The following is a 17155-nucleotide window of genomic DNA, read 5'->3' as shown; positions in this document are numbered from 1 at the left end:
GCGTGTGCGTGTGTGAGTGTGTGTGTGTGAGTGTGTGTGTTACCCCTGTACGAACAGACAGGGTTTGAGACGACAGACAGGAGAGAAAGAGCAACCATAATCGTAACGTCCTTCTCCACCGCAATTATCCTCTCACTCTGCAATCCTTCGCTCCCTCCCTCTCTCTCCCTGTTTCTCTTTCACTGTCGCTCCCTCACTTCTTCCGCGGTCGAACATAATTTGAGTGCAATTAACTTCCCTTAAAAGCCACCGCTGCTTTAAACGCCGAGAATTAGGTGGGAGGCAGACATGGAGAAAGTGAGGGAGAGCGACGGAGGAGAAGTGATGAGGAGACAGTAAGACAGAGAGAGAGAAAGAGGGAGAGAGGACAGAGACAGACAGAGAGAGACAGAGAAGTGGGAGTCAAGAGACAGCAAGAGAGAGCGAGAGACAGAAAGAGGTGAGTTTGACCTCACAACCAGTGACAGAATATTTTTTCCAATTGGTCCATGGTTTCTGTTTCGGTGTCTTCAGAAGATCTTAGAGGCTCGTGTTGTGGAGTCAGCGTGTTCTGTCATTAGACAAAATCTCTACAATATTGTAAAACTTGCCAAATACTGGGATGCTTCGGGAAAATAGACAGGTCAACATTTGGCATTTCTACATGGTGGAAGTCATATCTGAAAGAGAGATTCTCTCTCAAAAGCTCAAATCACCCGTGCATATACAGTAGTCTTGAATAATACATGAAATTAAAGGTTCAGGACTAATGCACTCCACTGGAGACCCAACCTACACCACACACACATAATGGGTGAAAAAGCATCACTATACATCTTTGAGAGATTTTACTTTTCCTCAGCTGGTCCTCTCCCTTTCTACCACTCCTTCGTTTTCGTCAACCACCACCCATCCATATATCTCTCTCCTTCTCTTCCTGCTCCCTTGCTGTGTGAAGGTCATGCAATTGATTTTCCCCTGTCTATTCATTTTTCAAGATTGGCTTTGAAACGTGGGAAGCAGACAAAAACCACACTACCCCCCTCCCCTTCCCCTCTATCGCTTACCACTGTGGCCCTCACCCACCCCAACCCCCACCGCCCAAACCCCGGGAGGAGGAGAGGAGAATGACAGAGGAGGGACGCCACCGCAAGAGTCCCCTTCGGGATTCCGTCTGGACACATAATTCCACATTCCTACAGTGGAATTGCAGCCATGCATCACACTGTAGGTACTCCAAAGTCTAACTACAGGCACCATGATGCAACAGCAGGGTTGGGGTTTAGAGGTTTTTGGACCCGTGAAGAAATGGACCTGGGGCTTTCCCGCCCAGACCCGGTATGCATTGATTAAATATTCAAACATAGAGACCCATTTCGAACGGACCCGAGGACAACTAGACCCGTTCCGTATAGACTTGGTCGGATCCAGACTTGGTTCGATACGAATGAGGGAAGCAGCAGAAAATAGGAGGAGCGAGAGAGAGTTGCCACTCTAGCAGGCGGGGGAGAGGCCGTACTGTGAGTGAGTGACACAGGGAGCACGGAGGGAGAGACGAGAGAAGAGAGACAGCAACCAACCAAGCTGCTTCGATGCTATAGTAGACTAATAGCTGCCATAGCTAGTTTATTTATCACCCAATAGGATTACATAGTCACTATCGTGACTGCATCAAACCGGGAGTAGCTAGTTAAGCTAGCTAACAATAGCTAGCTATGCTAATTGAGGCCTACAGTTACAAATAACAACAACTCCATTCATAATATTAACCTCTCTTGGGTAGGGGGCAGTATTTTCAACTCCGGGTGAAAAGCGTGCCCAACGTAAACTGCCTGTTACTCAGGCCCAGAAGCTAGGATATGCATATAATTGGTAGATTTGGATAGGAAACACTCTAAAGTTTCTAAAACTGTGTCTATAATAATGTCTGTGAGTATAATAAATAATGTCTGTGAGTAAATGTCTAAATAATGTCTAAATAATGTCTGTGAGTATAACATAACTGATATGGCAGGCAAAACCCAGAGGACAAACCATCCAGGAAAAAATAAATTGAGGTCATAGGATTTTCCAATTGTTTTCTATGGGATACCCTTATTATTAGGAACCTGGTTGCAGTTCCTTTGGCTTCCACTAGATGTCAACAGTCTTTAGAAATTGTTCGATGTTTTTCTTTTGAGAAATGAAGAAGTAGTCCTATTCATTGTAAGTGTCACTCCAGGTGGACTCCACTGTTTTGGTGTGCATTGGACGCTGTTTTTATCCGGTATTAGAAACAGTTTATTCCGTCTTAAATTTGATCGATTATTTACGTTTTAGGGTACCTGAGGTTGGATTAGGAACGTTGCTAGAAATGTTTGGACAAAGTTTACAGGTAACTTATTAGATACTTTGTAGGTATGTTGGGCGAGTTGAAACCGGTGTATTTCTGAATCAAACGCGACAAATAAATTGACATTTTTGGGACATAAAGAAGGACATTATCGAACAAAAGGACCATTTGTGATGTTTCTGGGACATTTTGGAGTGCCAACAGAAGAAGATCTTCAAAGGTAAGGCATTAATTATATCGCTATTTCTGACTTTTGTGGCGCACCTGCCTGGTTGAAATATGATTTTCATGTGTTTGTATGCGGGGCGCTGTCCTCAGATAATCGCATGGTTTGCTTTTGCCGTAAAACCTTTTTGAAATCTGACACAGCGGCTGGATTAACAAGAAGTTAAGCTTTATTTTTATGTATAACACATATATGTTCAAGAATGTAAAATATTTGAATTTGATATTTTTTTATTTTGCACTCTGCGATTTTAAGTAGCAGCCTATCTGTTGGCTCTTAGTCGCTGTAGTCTGTCCTTCTCCCATTACTTGTAATTACATCTTCCATTGATTAGATACATGTATCTCCTAACTTTTGCCACATACCAAAGCTCTATGACTGTAGCCTGTAGCCGATTGCTGCTTTCATGACTTATGATTGGCCAACAACAACAAGAAGAACAAGCTACATGCACCATGCTCCATTCTAGTTAAATCCAAGAGCAGTCAACATAAATTGTAACATCTCTCTCTCTCTTTCTCTCTCTCTCTCTTTCTCTCTCTCTCCCTCTCTCTCTCTCTCTCTCTCTTTCTCTCTCTCTTTCTCTCTCTCTCTCTCTCTCTCTCTCTCTCTTTCTCTCTTTCTCTCTCTCCCCCTCTCTCTCTACTGCAGCAGTCGTGTTCGGTTCTGTACAGGGCCTTCCGGACAAGTCAGTTCAAATTACACATACCCGAGACTGACATAACAATCATGTCAGATCCGACCCAGACCTGAGACGTTATTCTGAATTCTGGGTCCTGGGTCGGGTGACGGTTATTCGGGCAGCAGGTGGATGATCTCCATTCCAGCGTCATACTTTCATGTTTTCCCGAATGCTTGTGAATAGAATAGAATTGCTTCTTTTTTTATTAACGTGCGGTCAGAGGAGAACTAGACTGCCATTGTTCGTAAGGCAAGTGATATCGATGTTCACGTCTTACACAGTATCAATGTGATATCATGGGTTTGTCTCATTTCAGGAGCACTTGCTGAGAGTAACGGACACACACACACACACACACACTGGTGCAAAAAATGATAACGCACCATCACAGACAAACACACTTCTACAACCATTGACACACCCCACACACATACACACGCACTCCTCACAGATGCTCTTATAAAACGCGTGCGCGCACACACATGCGGGCAAACACACACACACACACACACGCACACACACACACACACACACACACACCTAATTGTAGCTGAGTTGTTTCCCCTCTGTAATAGTAGCAATTAGACAACCCTCATAATCACACTCTCCTCGTTATATAGCTCATTTCTGTAATTACAAATCGCACCAATAGGCTCCCCCTTCCTTTGTGTGTCCTCTCTCTGTCTCTCCGTCTTTGTGCAGCTCTGTCTGTGTCTCTCTCTGTTTCTCTGTCTCTCTGTGTCTCTCTCTCTCTTTCTGTCTCACTCTCTGTGTCGCTCTCTTTCTCTCTGTCTGCTCTATCTATCTCTCTCTCTATTTTTCTCTCAATCTCTCTGTTTATCTCTCTGTCTCTGTCTCTCTGTCTGTCTGACTGTCTCTCTGTCTGTCTGTCTGTCTGACTGTCTCTCTGTCTGTCTGTCTGTCTGTCTGTCTGTCTGTCTGTCTGTCTGTCTGTCTGTCTGTCTGTCTGTCTGTCACTCTCTGTGTCTCTCTCTGTCTCTCACTCCCTGTGTGTCTCTCTCTGTCTCTCTCTCTCCATTTCTCTTTTCTGCGATGAGGGGGAGCTCAATAAGGTGGACTAGGTGAAGTGATGTGTGTGTCTGCGAGGTGCATTGATGCTGATACACCTACAGCACAATTTGTCAAATGCTTTTGTTGCAGCATCGGCGACTGAGTTTTCCAGTCATTTCAGGTTAAGATCATGGGTAAGGTAAGGGTGAGGGCTCACCTTTGCTGCAGTGGTTCTCTCCTTCCAGCAGGGGGCACCAGGGCGGGTCTCCCTGGCTGGCGAAGGTGCGCATGTGCAAGTAGCTGATGGTGAGGCGGATGACTGAGGCCTTGTCCAGCTGGCTGGTGATGGCCCCGGGGAGAGGGAGCATCTTGGCCAGCTCAAAGAACTCAAAGTTCTCCTTGCCGCGACGGGAACGAGCGGCATTACGAGACTTCTCCTTCCGCAGGTTCTGCAAACTGGAGGAGGAGAGGAAAGGACCGGGGGAGAGGGGAGAGATAGCAAAGAGAAGGTAGAGGAGAATTCTAAGTGAAAAGGGTGTGTGGTTCATGCCAAAACCCCGAAATGATAAAGAATCCTAATTGAACGCAGAATGAGCACCTGTGGCTTGCTTGTGTACGCTGACGATGACCCGAGAATAGTCCTTTAAAAGGCATATAATGACACCCGCAATCTTAGTGAACCAATCTCAATTCTAATTTGTCTCCAGCAGATTGTACGTCTGTGTAATTACAGACAGAAAGTGCTCTGTCTACCAGGCTCTATTCCCCTGTCCCACTGGTATACACATGACTATTACACAGCACAGCTAGTGCTTCTGCTTCCAACACACACGCACATGTACACGCACACACAGACACTAGCATCCACACTCTCTTTCTCTCCCTCGCTGTCTCACACACAGCCATGCGACTGGCTGGCAGGTTCTGGGCTGCAGCGGTGATTGAGTGATCAATGGGAGGAGGAGGGGCCGTGTGGCAGAGGGGGGCCTGGGCTCAGGTAGCCTGTCTCTCTGATTGGGTATCGACTCCCCTCAATGGGGCCTGAGTGGTAGAATTATGTTGTCACGGCGACTCCACAGTTTGTGTCTGTGGTAGAATAAAGAAACAGCTCCTCCGTGTCTGTGACATCGATTCTCATTCCGGGCCTGCAGACTGCCTGCCACGGGAGGGAGGGTGTGTGTGTGTTTGTGTGATAGAGAGAGGGCAATAGCGAGAGAAATAGAGAAAATAAAATGTGTGTACGCATGTTTCCATGTGTGTGTGTGTGTGTGTGTGTGTGTGTGTGTGTGTGTGTGTGTGTTTTTGCATGCGTGTGTGTGGTATTTGTCCTAATCAGCCAACACATCCGTGTTTCCCCAGTCGGTCTGTGTTCTCCAGGGTGTGTAAACAGCTGTGTTTGGAATAGCTCTGTCCTCCACAACGTCTCATTATTATACGAGCTCAACTCGCCAGAGAGGACAATCAATACTCACCCATTGATTCTGCTTAGTTTTTATATCCGCCTATAAATGACCGTCCATTAATAATTCCAGCCAAATGTACGTAATCTCCCACTAAGGGAAAGGGATTAACAGCCATGACACCCAAGGCTACAGAGCAATAAGCATTTTACTATACAGTAGGGTGTGTGAGAGGGGCTGTGTGGATGTGATCGTTTAGAATATGAGTAAGTGTTTGTGTGTGATAGCACTCCCTATGCAATGCTAATGTGTGTGTGTGTGTATTTGTATTTCTCACCAGGGCAGGGTGGGGGGTTTGGCCAGTAGTCCCTGTAGGAAGTCCCACTCCACGCTCACACACTTTCCCTCGCTGACGAACGGCATGGTCGCCATCCTCCAATCACACGCAGCCGCCACCTCTAACGCAGGCTGCGATTGGCCGAGGCTGTGACAGGCTCAGACCCCCTGCAGTAGTGAGGAAGAGAGAGAAAGACAGAGACACAGAGAGAGACAGAAAGAGAGAGAGCGAGAGAGAGAGAGAGCGAGAGAGAGAGAGAGAGAGAAAGAGAGAGAGAAAGAGAGAGAGAGAGCGAGGGAGGAATAATTATGCTTAGTTAGGTGTACATTTCTCTAATAAAAGCTTTGAAGAACGTCCAGCGTGCTAAAAAAGCCATTCACTACAGAAGTCTCACTCCAGTTACCAAAGACAGGGCAAAGCAGACCCCCTTCCCCCAATTCCCCTGCCTCCCCACACACACACACACACACCCTCTGGCTCCCAGTTCTACCAGCGGTGCCAGTTGGCTGGCCTCCCTCTCCCCTCCCCCTCTGTGCGCTGGTGACCTTTTAAAGGTCAGCGTGGCCTGCAGCAGCCTGGTGTCCTGCCCTGCGGCCAGAGATAACCTCACTACCGCTGGGTCAACACTATCATGGGAGGGGAAGAATAATAGGCAGAATAGGGTCAGGCTGGGGTCGGGAGCTGGGATATGGGGAGCCAGACCTGACTTTGACATTTCAATGAAATGCCTTTCTATTCAATCTAAAATGTTGCGTCATTTGGTGAGATGTTTCAGTAGTCTGTCCTCAAGAGGATACTTTCAAGAGCATTTTTACACGACTGTGACAGTTCCCAACCCGGCATCACATCAGTGTAGAATCTCATTGTTACACACTGTCCCTGGGCCGTGTGTAACAATGACATTGTACATCACCTTCCCCAACCTGGCTGAGTACATTGCATTGTGTGAGGGGGAAATAAAAGTCACACAATTGATCTCCCCCTCCCTCCCACACACACACACACACACACACACACACACACACACACACACACAACCCCTCTGTCTCGTACCTGTATGTTTATCTCTTAATTGACCCAATCTGTCCTTATCTAATCTGAGTCTCTATCGGCCGTGCGTCCCTATCTCTAAAGACAGAAGCCAGGCAGCACATCAGCAGTGGCGTGGGCCGTAATGGACAGTAATTATTCAATCAGCTTCATAACCTTGTCGCAGGTTGGGGATGCCACTAATGCACTCTCCCAAATGGACCCGCGGCAAAGGCCTCTGACTGCAAGTGTTCTCAACAGCGCCGTCACAACAAGCTGTATGTCAACTGTATCATCTGCGGAGGCTTTACTGAAAACAACGAAAGCTTATTCCGATATAGAACAGGCTCTCAAACACAACAACTTGACTTTGGTATACCGGCCGTAAAAGCATTACGGTGTCTGCATGCCTACCTGTGCATCCAAAAAGAGCCCTGTGCGGGACATGTGCACGCAGGTGCTTACATCTGCGCGTACGTCTGTGTGATACCTCCTGCTGTGCTGCCCTGCTCTCAGCTCTGTGGCTGGCTCTCATGTCGACAGCCCGGGAGGGAGTGAGCTCACCACTTCCGAGCCTCTCCGTCGGTGGGTTGGTCGGCGTGTTAGTTAGTTCGCTTGGCTGCTCGGCTGTTTTGTTTTCAGTGGGGGACGTTTAATTAGGGCCTCCAGCTGTCAGAGGTTCGTTAAAACGCCCCGACCCTCCCTACAGAGCTCTGACTGGGGGAGTCGGGCAAATGAACACATTTAAGGCAAACAGCACGCAGACAGTTGCCTGCTGGAATGCCACCGGCTCCCCAGGCTACAGAGAAACGGCTGTTTTATGCCTCACATTTCTCCCCTGGAGCCCCATAGAAGAACTGGCCAGGGTTGGCGGGAGCTGGGTCCAAATACCAGCTAAGACCCCAGCCACTACACTGGACACCCCAGGGAATAGAATAGAATAGGAGAGGATATGATATGATATAATAAAAGAGAAGGGAACAGAATGTTTGGAGTCCTCCTTAAAAAATAAACGAGTCGCCACTTTAGCCGGCTAACATTGGCCCGTGCAGCGATATTTTTTTATTTAACTAGTTGGCAAGCCAGCTAAGAACCAAATTCTTATTTTACAATGACCCCAAACCCAGACGGCGCTGGGCCAATTGTGCGCCGCCCTATGGGACTTCCAATCCCGGCCGGATGTGAAGCAGGCTGGATTGGAACCAGGTACTGCAGTGATGCCCCTAGCACCGATATACGGTGTCTTAGACCACTGCGCCAACTCGGGAGCCCCAAAGTTAGACCGCAGGCTTTGACACTGGGAAAGACAACAGCCGCACGCCTCTCCTTATCTTCCCCTTACCCCTATTTCTGCTCCTCTTACCACAATGAAATACTGCCTGTCGGTCTGCTTTTAAATGTTTACTATGCGGTATGACTGGTCCCTCAACCTCCCGATGGGACAGCTGTTTCCCATCTCGCAAAAGGAGAGAAAGCGAGCGACCGTAGACGTGTGGAAATGTCCAAACTGGTACCGAGGCAAAAACCCATCCATATCAATGTAGACTAGAGGAGTATTTGACTTATAGTTTCTTCCGGGGGGTTATTATCAGATCGGTGAATAGACCTTGATGAGTGGCTGGAGTGTCTATAGTTTCAGTATTCTGGTCTTCCAAGGGCTCGCCTGCTCATTATGCCACCACACGGCTGATGGTGGAACATTTGGAAGTCAGATGTTTCTCTATTTACTTATTGTTCAAACTGCTGATCGGTCCCCGGCTGCACTGGATCGCTGGACATGATGACTTCTCTCACTCTCTGGTTCGGTATTCCGGTCCTCAGACGGCAAGCCACCCCCACATCGAAGCGCCGGCTCCGGCTGACCTTGACGACTCCGGATCAAGGTTCTCTCCAACTCTCCAGGGCTGAAGCGCTTCCCTCCTCCCACTGCACTCCTCCCTGTCCTCCCCAACCGGGTCATTAATTATATAATGGAATCAATACGCTGTTAGATTAAACAAGACTGACCCTGCCCACCCCCAGGTATCGTCACGGCAATGAGGAGAAAAGGAGGAAAGGAGGGAAGGAGGGATGGAACGGAACGAACGGTGTGGCCACGAGGGAACAAGAGCAGTTGGGGTTGACCATTCCTAAACAGGCCCTACCTATAGCTGAATGACCACTGAACCAAGAGATCTACTGTGGAACCTTCCAGAGAGAAGGATGGATGGAGAGGACGGGGGTGGATGGCGATGGAGATGGACAGATAAAGATAGAGAGAGGGATGGGTGTAGAGAACGAGAGACGGGAGAGATAGAGAGAGGGGTGGAGAGAGAGGAAAAAGGAAGAGAGGGAGGTGCGCTAGTGTTCACGTCTGCTAATCGATAGCTCTCTCCCTCCTCCTCGTTCATTTCATAGGGGCCTCAGTAGGCTTTCTTTGATGTCCTAGTCCTCACGGACACGCCGCAACAGAAAATCCATGCTTTTCCACGATGATGATCCACCGTGGGGCTGGAGCGCTGCGATAGCATGGTAATACTGTATGGGAACACTGTCAACACGTCGCAGACCCACTTTAACAGCCGTACATGAAAGTAGCCCTGACGGCCGGGAGATGAATATCAGAGAGCAGCCAAAGCAGCATAGATATACAGAAGAATAGGTCAAGGCTTTACGAAAGTAACGAAAGGTGCGATATCAAGTTGAAGTGGAACTTGTGAGTCAGAACTGGGAGAAAATCAACAAAGATCTCCTAAACCGTCCGAAAGGAGAAGAGAAAGGACTTGGGGAGATAGAGCGAGAGATGCATAATGATGCTGTACCTACGCATTGTTATCTGGGAACAGTTTTAGAAGAGAGACACGAAATCCACTTCCCTCGGGCGGGGAGAACATCACCACTGACCTCTAAATAACCACATGCCATAGCCCAGCACACAGTGTAACGCGCGGGGGTGACTCATAACCCCGCAGTTATATACGCGGGTTTAGAGTCATGGAATATTGTGTGGGTGAAGGGCGGGTAGGTGGCGAGCGGTTTGAATAAAGAGAAAATGTTGCATTAAAAAAAAAAAAATCCTTAAAATGTACAATTGTTGTGCAATTCATATCTATAGGCTACATTGAAGTTTTTCATTCATTATTTTTTATCTGGCATTCGTGCATAAGTATGTTTAGAACCTAACCGCATGCGCCCAACAGATACACCCCAATCGCCAAATGCTTTTGGGAACTTGGGCAGATAAAGTGAACGGGAACTGTTCGGCACATCATCATGTATAGTCGGGGGGGTCGTGGATGGGTTATTCGCACACGCGGGTGGGTGCGGGTGAACCAACAAGCTGACCTGTGCATCACCAGCACACAGGGTCACACACACATGCATACAGTATGCACACACACACACACACACACACACACACAAGTGCAGATACATTAACATATACATACCGTACATTCAAATAGAAATACATGTATACAAAGGTCAGAGAGTTCAGTCCAGTATCAGTGGCTTATAAGGGTTGTATAAGTTGTGTAGCTGTGTCCAGTGCATAATGGATTTCCGTGTACCTGCCCTGTATTTGGTTAAGTACATGCATGTCTATTTACGCTGTCTGTTCTTTCTTGGCAGGTGTACGTACTGGTCTGTGTTTTTGTGGGGGCAGTATGTAAAAGAGAGCGAGAATATTTACGTAATTTCTTGAGTGTGTGTATACTGTATCCTTGTCCTTTTATGTACAGTACAATGTTTTAGAGAGAGTGCGTTTGAATATCCTCAGTGCATTTATACTGAACAAAAATATAAACGCAACATGTAAAGTGTTGGTCCCATGTTTCATGAGCTGAAATAAAAGATACCAGAAATGTTCCATACGCACAAAAAGCTTATTCCTCTAAAATGTTGTGGACAAATTTGTTTACATCCCTGTTAGTGAGTATTTCTCCTTTGCCGAGATAATCCGTCCACCTGACAGTTGTGGCATATCAGGAAGCTGATTAAACAGCAGAATCATTACACAGGTGCACCTAATGCTGGGGACAAGAAAAGGCCACTCTAAAATGCGCCGTTTTGTCACACGATGCCACCAGATGTCTCACGTTTTAAGGGTGTGTGCAAATGACATGCTGACTGAAGGAATGTCCACCAGAGCTGTTGCCAGAGAATTGAATGTTCATTTCTCTACCATAAGCTGCCTCCAATGTCGTTTTAGAGAATGTAATCCATAGAACGGTCCTTTGGAGGAAGGATTGTTTATACATATGAGAAATGTGTATCTAAAAGCAGAAATTGAAAAATAATTGATCAAAGTTTATGACATTTTGGCATTACCCAGGCCTCGTTTAAGACTCCATAATGCTTCATCTGTAGGTGCTACAAAGCAAACATTGGTATCATATGAAGCTTTACCGCTTGCTCTGTAATAGGAGTATTTTGATTTCAATAAGCATTTTTTTGCATACATTTATGAATGTATAAAAATATAAACATGAACATTTTTCAATATATTGCTGAAAAGAATATATTCTACAGGCATATCAAATTTACAGAGTGCGATCTCTACTAGTTTTACAGTTATGGCCCATTTTATACAGAGAAATTGGTAACCAATCACAGCCCTCCTTTTACTTGTATCATTGCACATCCTGCAAGTCACCGCAAACATTTTGAATCCATTTTCACATTCCCTCTGTTGGTAATGCTTAAGTAGGGTGTGTTCGTAAATTCCCTCTGGAGTGCCAGAGTGCACTCAGAGTGCGCTCTGGGCGTTCCTAAATTCGGAGCTTTGTCAGATTGTCCGTTTGTAAATGAAGAGCTTTTCGCTTTCAAAGCCTTCAGAGCACACACTGGACGCTCTGGCCCGAGGAGTAGGGGTTGATCCGAAAGCACCCAAGCTAACTGGCTAAAGTTGGCTAGCTTTACTAGCTACTTCCAGACTCAAACACCTCACTCTGCCCGTTTTACTCGCCCTAGCAGAGGTGGTGAGGCTGTTTTCATGTTGTCACGAGACATTTACTGACACCGGTCATATGAGTTATTCTGCTCTCTGGTACACTCAGACGAGAGTGCTCTGAAATCAGAATAGATAGCCAGAGTGAATTTACGAAACAGCAGAGATCCCACTATGGGACTCTGATATGCCCGTAGAGTATTAGGTTCAACAATATATTTAAAAAAACATTTTTTGACGTTATGTTTATGTCTTTAACATACTCAAAAATGAATGTTAAAAGAAAGTAGTTGAAATCGAAACACTACTCATATCACAGAGCAAGTTGTAAAGCTTCATATTACACCAATGCTGCTTTGTGGTACCTACAGATGCAACGCTACGGACTGTGAAAGGAGACCCGGCGAAGGCATTGTCAACTTCTGATCAACTATCTCTCAATTATGCTTTCAGATACATGTCAAAGTGTACAGTATGTGTCAACGATCCTTCCTCCAAAGACCTACACAGATTACATTTAGTGAAAATCTCCCCACAAACGACGGTCTTTTTTTCCCCCTCTGGGTTTCGTGATGCGCATTTTCCCACCAGAGAGGTATTTAGATCAAATTGACTTGTTGCGGATTAAAGGCTGTGGGTGATGACAAAAGTGCACGTAAAAATAACATGTACCGGATTTGGGTTTCCATCGCATTTTCAACTCTACTGATGGTTTTGTCACAAACAAAATGGTGTTATACGGTACAGCGGATGTGCCCATTCTGGTCTAGGGACGTGCGCTCTAGCCAACAGCTCACAGATACAGTGCAAGTATAGCCTACATGATGAGATTATTACGGACAAAAGATGATATATTTTGGGGTCAAACGGCAGCCAAGCATCGATCATCATGTCACCGGAATAAAACCCTTGATATTTATTACCACCCTGTGAAGTTCATCGTATCTTCTTTTATCTGTACTGTACTTTTATCTCAACTGCAGCTTTCCCACTTCCTAGTGGGAGCCTGGGAGGACCACACAAGATATCATTACTGCAATATGATGGTAATTATATCAATATTTGCACGTCAATAGATTTCTGCTGACATTTCTCGCGTAATTCCTTTTACAGACGCAAAAAGACCCCACCTTGTCTAGGGAATGTCGTTTTACCGACATTTGGAGAGTTTACCGACAAATTTGCTGTTTCCATCAGGCTAGTTGTGACATTTTTTTTATGTACAGTGTACAGGAAACGACCAAAATACAGGAACACCAACATAGAGTGTCTTAATAGGGCGTTGGGCCATGATGAGCTAACAGAACAGCTTCAATGTGCCTTGGCATCGATTCTACAAGCATATGGAACTCTACCACGGGAAATGCAATAATGTGGTGTTTTGTTGATGGTGGTGGAAAACACTGTCTCAGGCGCCGCACCGGAATCTCCCACAAGTGTTCAATAGGGTTGAGATCTGGTGACCGAGACGGCCATGGCATATGGTTTACATCGTTTTCATGCTCATCCAACCGTTCAGTGACCACTCGTGCCCTGTGGATGGGGGGGCATTGTCATGCTATGGGAGCATAGCCATGGTAGTCAGAATAATGGCCAAAATAATGGCCCGCCGTACATTTTTTTGTACACGACCCTAAGCATGATGGGATGTTAATTTCTTAACTAACTCGGGAACCACATCTGTGTGGAAGCACCTGCTTTCAATAAACTTTATATCCCCCATTTCCTCAAGGGATTCTATGACTATGGCAATTACCTGTATACATGTGTGCGTCCGTGTGTGTGTATGCGCGTGTGTGCGTGGGTGTGTATGTATGCGTGTCTGCATCCGCGCTTGTGTATGTGCGTGTGTGCACGCGTCCGTCCGCTGTGTGCATGTATGTATGTGTGTGTGTGCACGCGTCCGTCCGTTGTGTGCGCGTATGTATGTGTGTGTGTGTGTGTGCGCGTCCGTGTGTGTGTGTGGGTAAATCTCCGGGCCGCTGGCTCCCTTCAGGGCAGTGTGTGAATGACAGCAGGGGCTATGTAAGGAGCCACAGCGGGACAGAGTGGACAGACTGACCGGAGATCAGGTCAGCAGAGTGTGACACTAAACGCATCTCACTGACACTGAGCTGACACCCTCTGTCACCGACGCAGACACTGTCTGTCAACGCAGCACACACACTTCTCCCGCTCGCTCGCTCGCTCTGTGTGTGTGTGTGTGTGTCAACAGTCAGACACCTCTGTGTGTGTGTCTATCTATCCTCTTTGACGGTGAGTCAACAGTCAAACAAACCAGAACGTCTACCCGCCTGTCTACATGTCTTCCTCATCCCCGACGCTAAAGAAAGTCTTCAGAAAAGAGCATGTCGATGACCACCCGAGAGTCTTCCACCACATCTTTCCTCATCCACGACTGCCAACGCCATCCCCGTGTCAACCTGTCAGGTCTATAATATCCGACCCTCTCGCTCCCTCCATGTGACTGTAGCCTCTCAGACCCCGTTCACTGCAATAACTGTTGGAGGTTAAGTTCGTTGACACGTTATTCAACAGAGCAAACTATATCACGGCCCGGTTGCCAGGGATGATCCCTCCACCACATGTTGAAAACATTTCAAGTCGTTTTGTGCTGGAGCTCGACTCCATATTTTCTCTGGTGCAGAAGAGGACAGGGTCAAGAATGTCAAATCACCCAAACAGACGGAGATAAAAAATCAAATAAAAATCAAAGAAGACAAGTGCCGGTTTGAACACGGTCAACAAGGACTAACATGAGCTATTACTGATTGATCGAGACAATGCGTGTCTTCTCCTTTCAGAGCCTACAGGAACGAGTGACGCTGTTGAAACCGCCTTTCGCCTGTGTTGCCAATAACGTCTGGACCGGTTTTCGATCCCCATGTTTTTAATCGATACGGACACAACCACCACAGCCCGAAAACATCTTCTAAGATCAACAGTCTTATTGTGGTCTATGGAGGGGTTATGCGACACTGGGTGGAGTGATTTCTCCTTGCACCTGCGGTGACTGAGCAGGTGGAGCCCTGCAGATGGTGATGGTGCTGCTATATCTCACAGCACTCTCGCACAGAAACAGTCCATTGCTGTCAACAAACAGCACACTCCACGAAGGCAGACCAGGGACATACACACCTGGGTAAAAACACTGGTCCCCGTGTTGTTTGCGCACAGGCACACACACACACACACACACACACACACACACACACACACACAAACACACCCACACGGACATATACAAACACATTATTGTGCACACACACACACACACACACACGCGCGCGCACATTTGTTTGTTAATGCACCACTCTGTCTTCCCTAAGTCACCCTTCCCCGCCTCCCTTTTATGTAGTTGTGCTGTGCCTCTACAAACACACGGCCAGCAGCGCCTTAGACAAATGACACGCGTAGTCGACCATAAAATACCTTATGATCCCTGTTCTATTGTATGGTGTGATTATAGAATAGCATTGGCGATATATGTACTATTTTGCCATTAGGCACCAGATTACACAGGCATTTTGTTACAGTCAATTAGGGCCACCTGCCGTTCGTGCCCTAAAGAACTACAATCATCCATCCAGCCAACTGGGCTTTTCTCTCGTTCCTTCACAGCAACCTACTAATACTTCTTATTCTGAACGAGGCACAGAAGACAGGAAATGTCATGGAAATGATGCTTTTCACGGCTGAAGAACATGACATCGTTTATATATATATATATATATATTTTTTTTAAACGATGTCTTAATGATAACAATAGTAATACATGTTGACCTTTCTGGCAGAAAGTCAACAACTTAGGAAGCAAGTACTTCGCTTATGCCTTGTTGAGCCAGCAGCTTTTATCCAGTTTATTTGAGAGAGTTACGGTAAATACACAGACAATACCATCCAGTCCCGAACAGACAAAAAAAACTAAACAAAAGCAGATATTTACACACGTACATTTATTTCCAATGTGTTTTCCTTCACCATTACCCGAAAATGTCACATATCCATTCGACTATATGGCTTTCCTCTTCATTTAAAGAGTGAACTAATGACACACACTGATATCGCCACAGACGCTCTTCATCTGGTCCAAAGATGAATATTTAACACTACATGACATGTTACGACTCAGACCCTTTTTTGTTAAGAGCAGAGAACCATAACGTGTCCATACGTATGGCACCTTCCAATCGAAGAGAGTAGGTGACACAAAGAAAGCGGGACTTCCCCTGAAACTCTCTGAAACTTCTAAAAGTACACGTGTCATCTTAGGGCAGACGCAAACTGACACAACCGTCCGGCCATATAACACTCACACGACTGTTGGAATGTCGACCAGTTGACAGCATTTCTACAACATCACATCAACTTATCAAACAGTGTGTGTGTGTGTGTGTGTGTGTGTGTGTGTGTGTGTGTGTGTGTTTGCGTGTACGTACGTGTGTGTGTGTGTGTGTGTGTGTGTGTGTGTGTGTGTGTACACTGACCAGAAGTTGTTCCAGGATGGCCTAACCTGATGGGCATTTCCAGCGTTGACTCCTTTCCAGCGTTGAGTGCACTTTACTCTCTCCTCTTCCTCCTCTTTCCTTCCTCCTCCTCTTCTTTAGACTCCTGTGCCCCCCAAAACGGCCCAGCTGGGGACCCCTGCTCCCAAACGCACTGGGGCTGTGCTGGCTGGCTGGACGGACTGGAGGCACAACAATCCCCTCACGCTCACAATAGACCTGGACACGCAGGCAGGCAGGCAGGCAGGCAGGCAGGCGGACCCACCGCGGAATCCCGTTGCAAGTGTGTGTGTGTGAGAGTGTGTGTATGAGCACGCAAGAGGTGCTAGCTGGTGGAGAAGAGATGCTATGCTGGCTCTGGATCACTTCACTAACCCTCTGCTCCCTCTTAGAGATGGACTAGGATTAGGAGACATCCAGCGTGAGATTCTCGCTCTCTCTCTCTCTCTCTCTCTCTCGCCTGCATGCTCCCTCTCTCTCTCTCTCTCTCTCTCCTCCTCCTCTCCCTCCCCCTCTCTCTCTCTCTCTCTCCTCCTCCTCCCTCCCTCTCTCTCTCTCTCTCTCTCCTCCTCCTCCTCCTCTCCCTCTCTCTCTCTCCTCCTCCTCTCCCTCTCTCTCTCTCTCTCCTCCTCCTCTCCCTCCCCCTCTCTCTCTCTCCTCTCCTCCCTCCCTCCCTCCCTCCTCCTCCTCCTCTCCCCTCCCTCTCTCTCTCTCTCTCTCTCTCCTC

At 46.9% G+C, this 17155-nt stretch overlaps 1 protein-coding gene across 3 annotated transcripts in view; it reads right to left on the bottom strand.

The window, feature by feature from the left end:
- Window positions 1-16944, bottom strand: part of LOC112267345 (neuronal PAS domain-containing protein 1) — a 43032-nt gene extending 26088 nt beyond the window's left edge. For 2 of the 3 annotated variants that reach the window (XM_042297114.1, XM_042297116.1), the window contains exons 1-3: window positions 16411-16944; window positions 5968-6134; window positions 4448-4686 (exon numbers count right to left, since the gene is read on the bottom strand). In XM_042297114.1, coding sequence (XP_042153048.1) covers window positions 4448-4686; window positions 5968-6062 — 334 coding nt within the window. In that variant the 5' untranslated portion in view covers window positions 6063-6134; window positions 16411-16944. The remainder of the gene's footprint in view (window positions 1-4447; window positions 4687-5967; window positions 6135-16410) is intronic. The other variant, XM_042297115.1, reaches the window with a different exon arrangement.
- Window positions 16945-17155: the final 211 nt, after the last annotated feature.

Source organism: Oncorhynchus tshawytscha, linkage group LG14, assembly GCF_018296145.1.
Source record: "Oncorhynchus tshawytscha isolate Ot180627B linkage group LG14, Otsh_v2.0, whole genome shotgun sequence".
In the NCBI taxonomy this organism is placed as follows: domain Eukaryota; kingdom Metazoa; phylum Chordata; class Actinopteri; order Salmoniformes; family Salmonidae; genus Oncorhynchus; species Oncorhynchus tshawytscha.
Note: the sequence above shows the minus strand (reverse complement) of the source record. Positions and strands in the feature narration are given on the sequence as shown.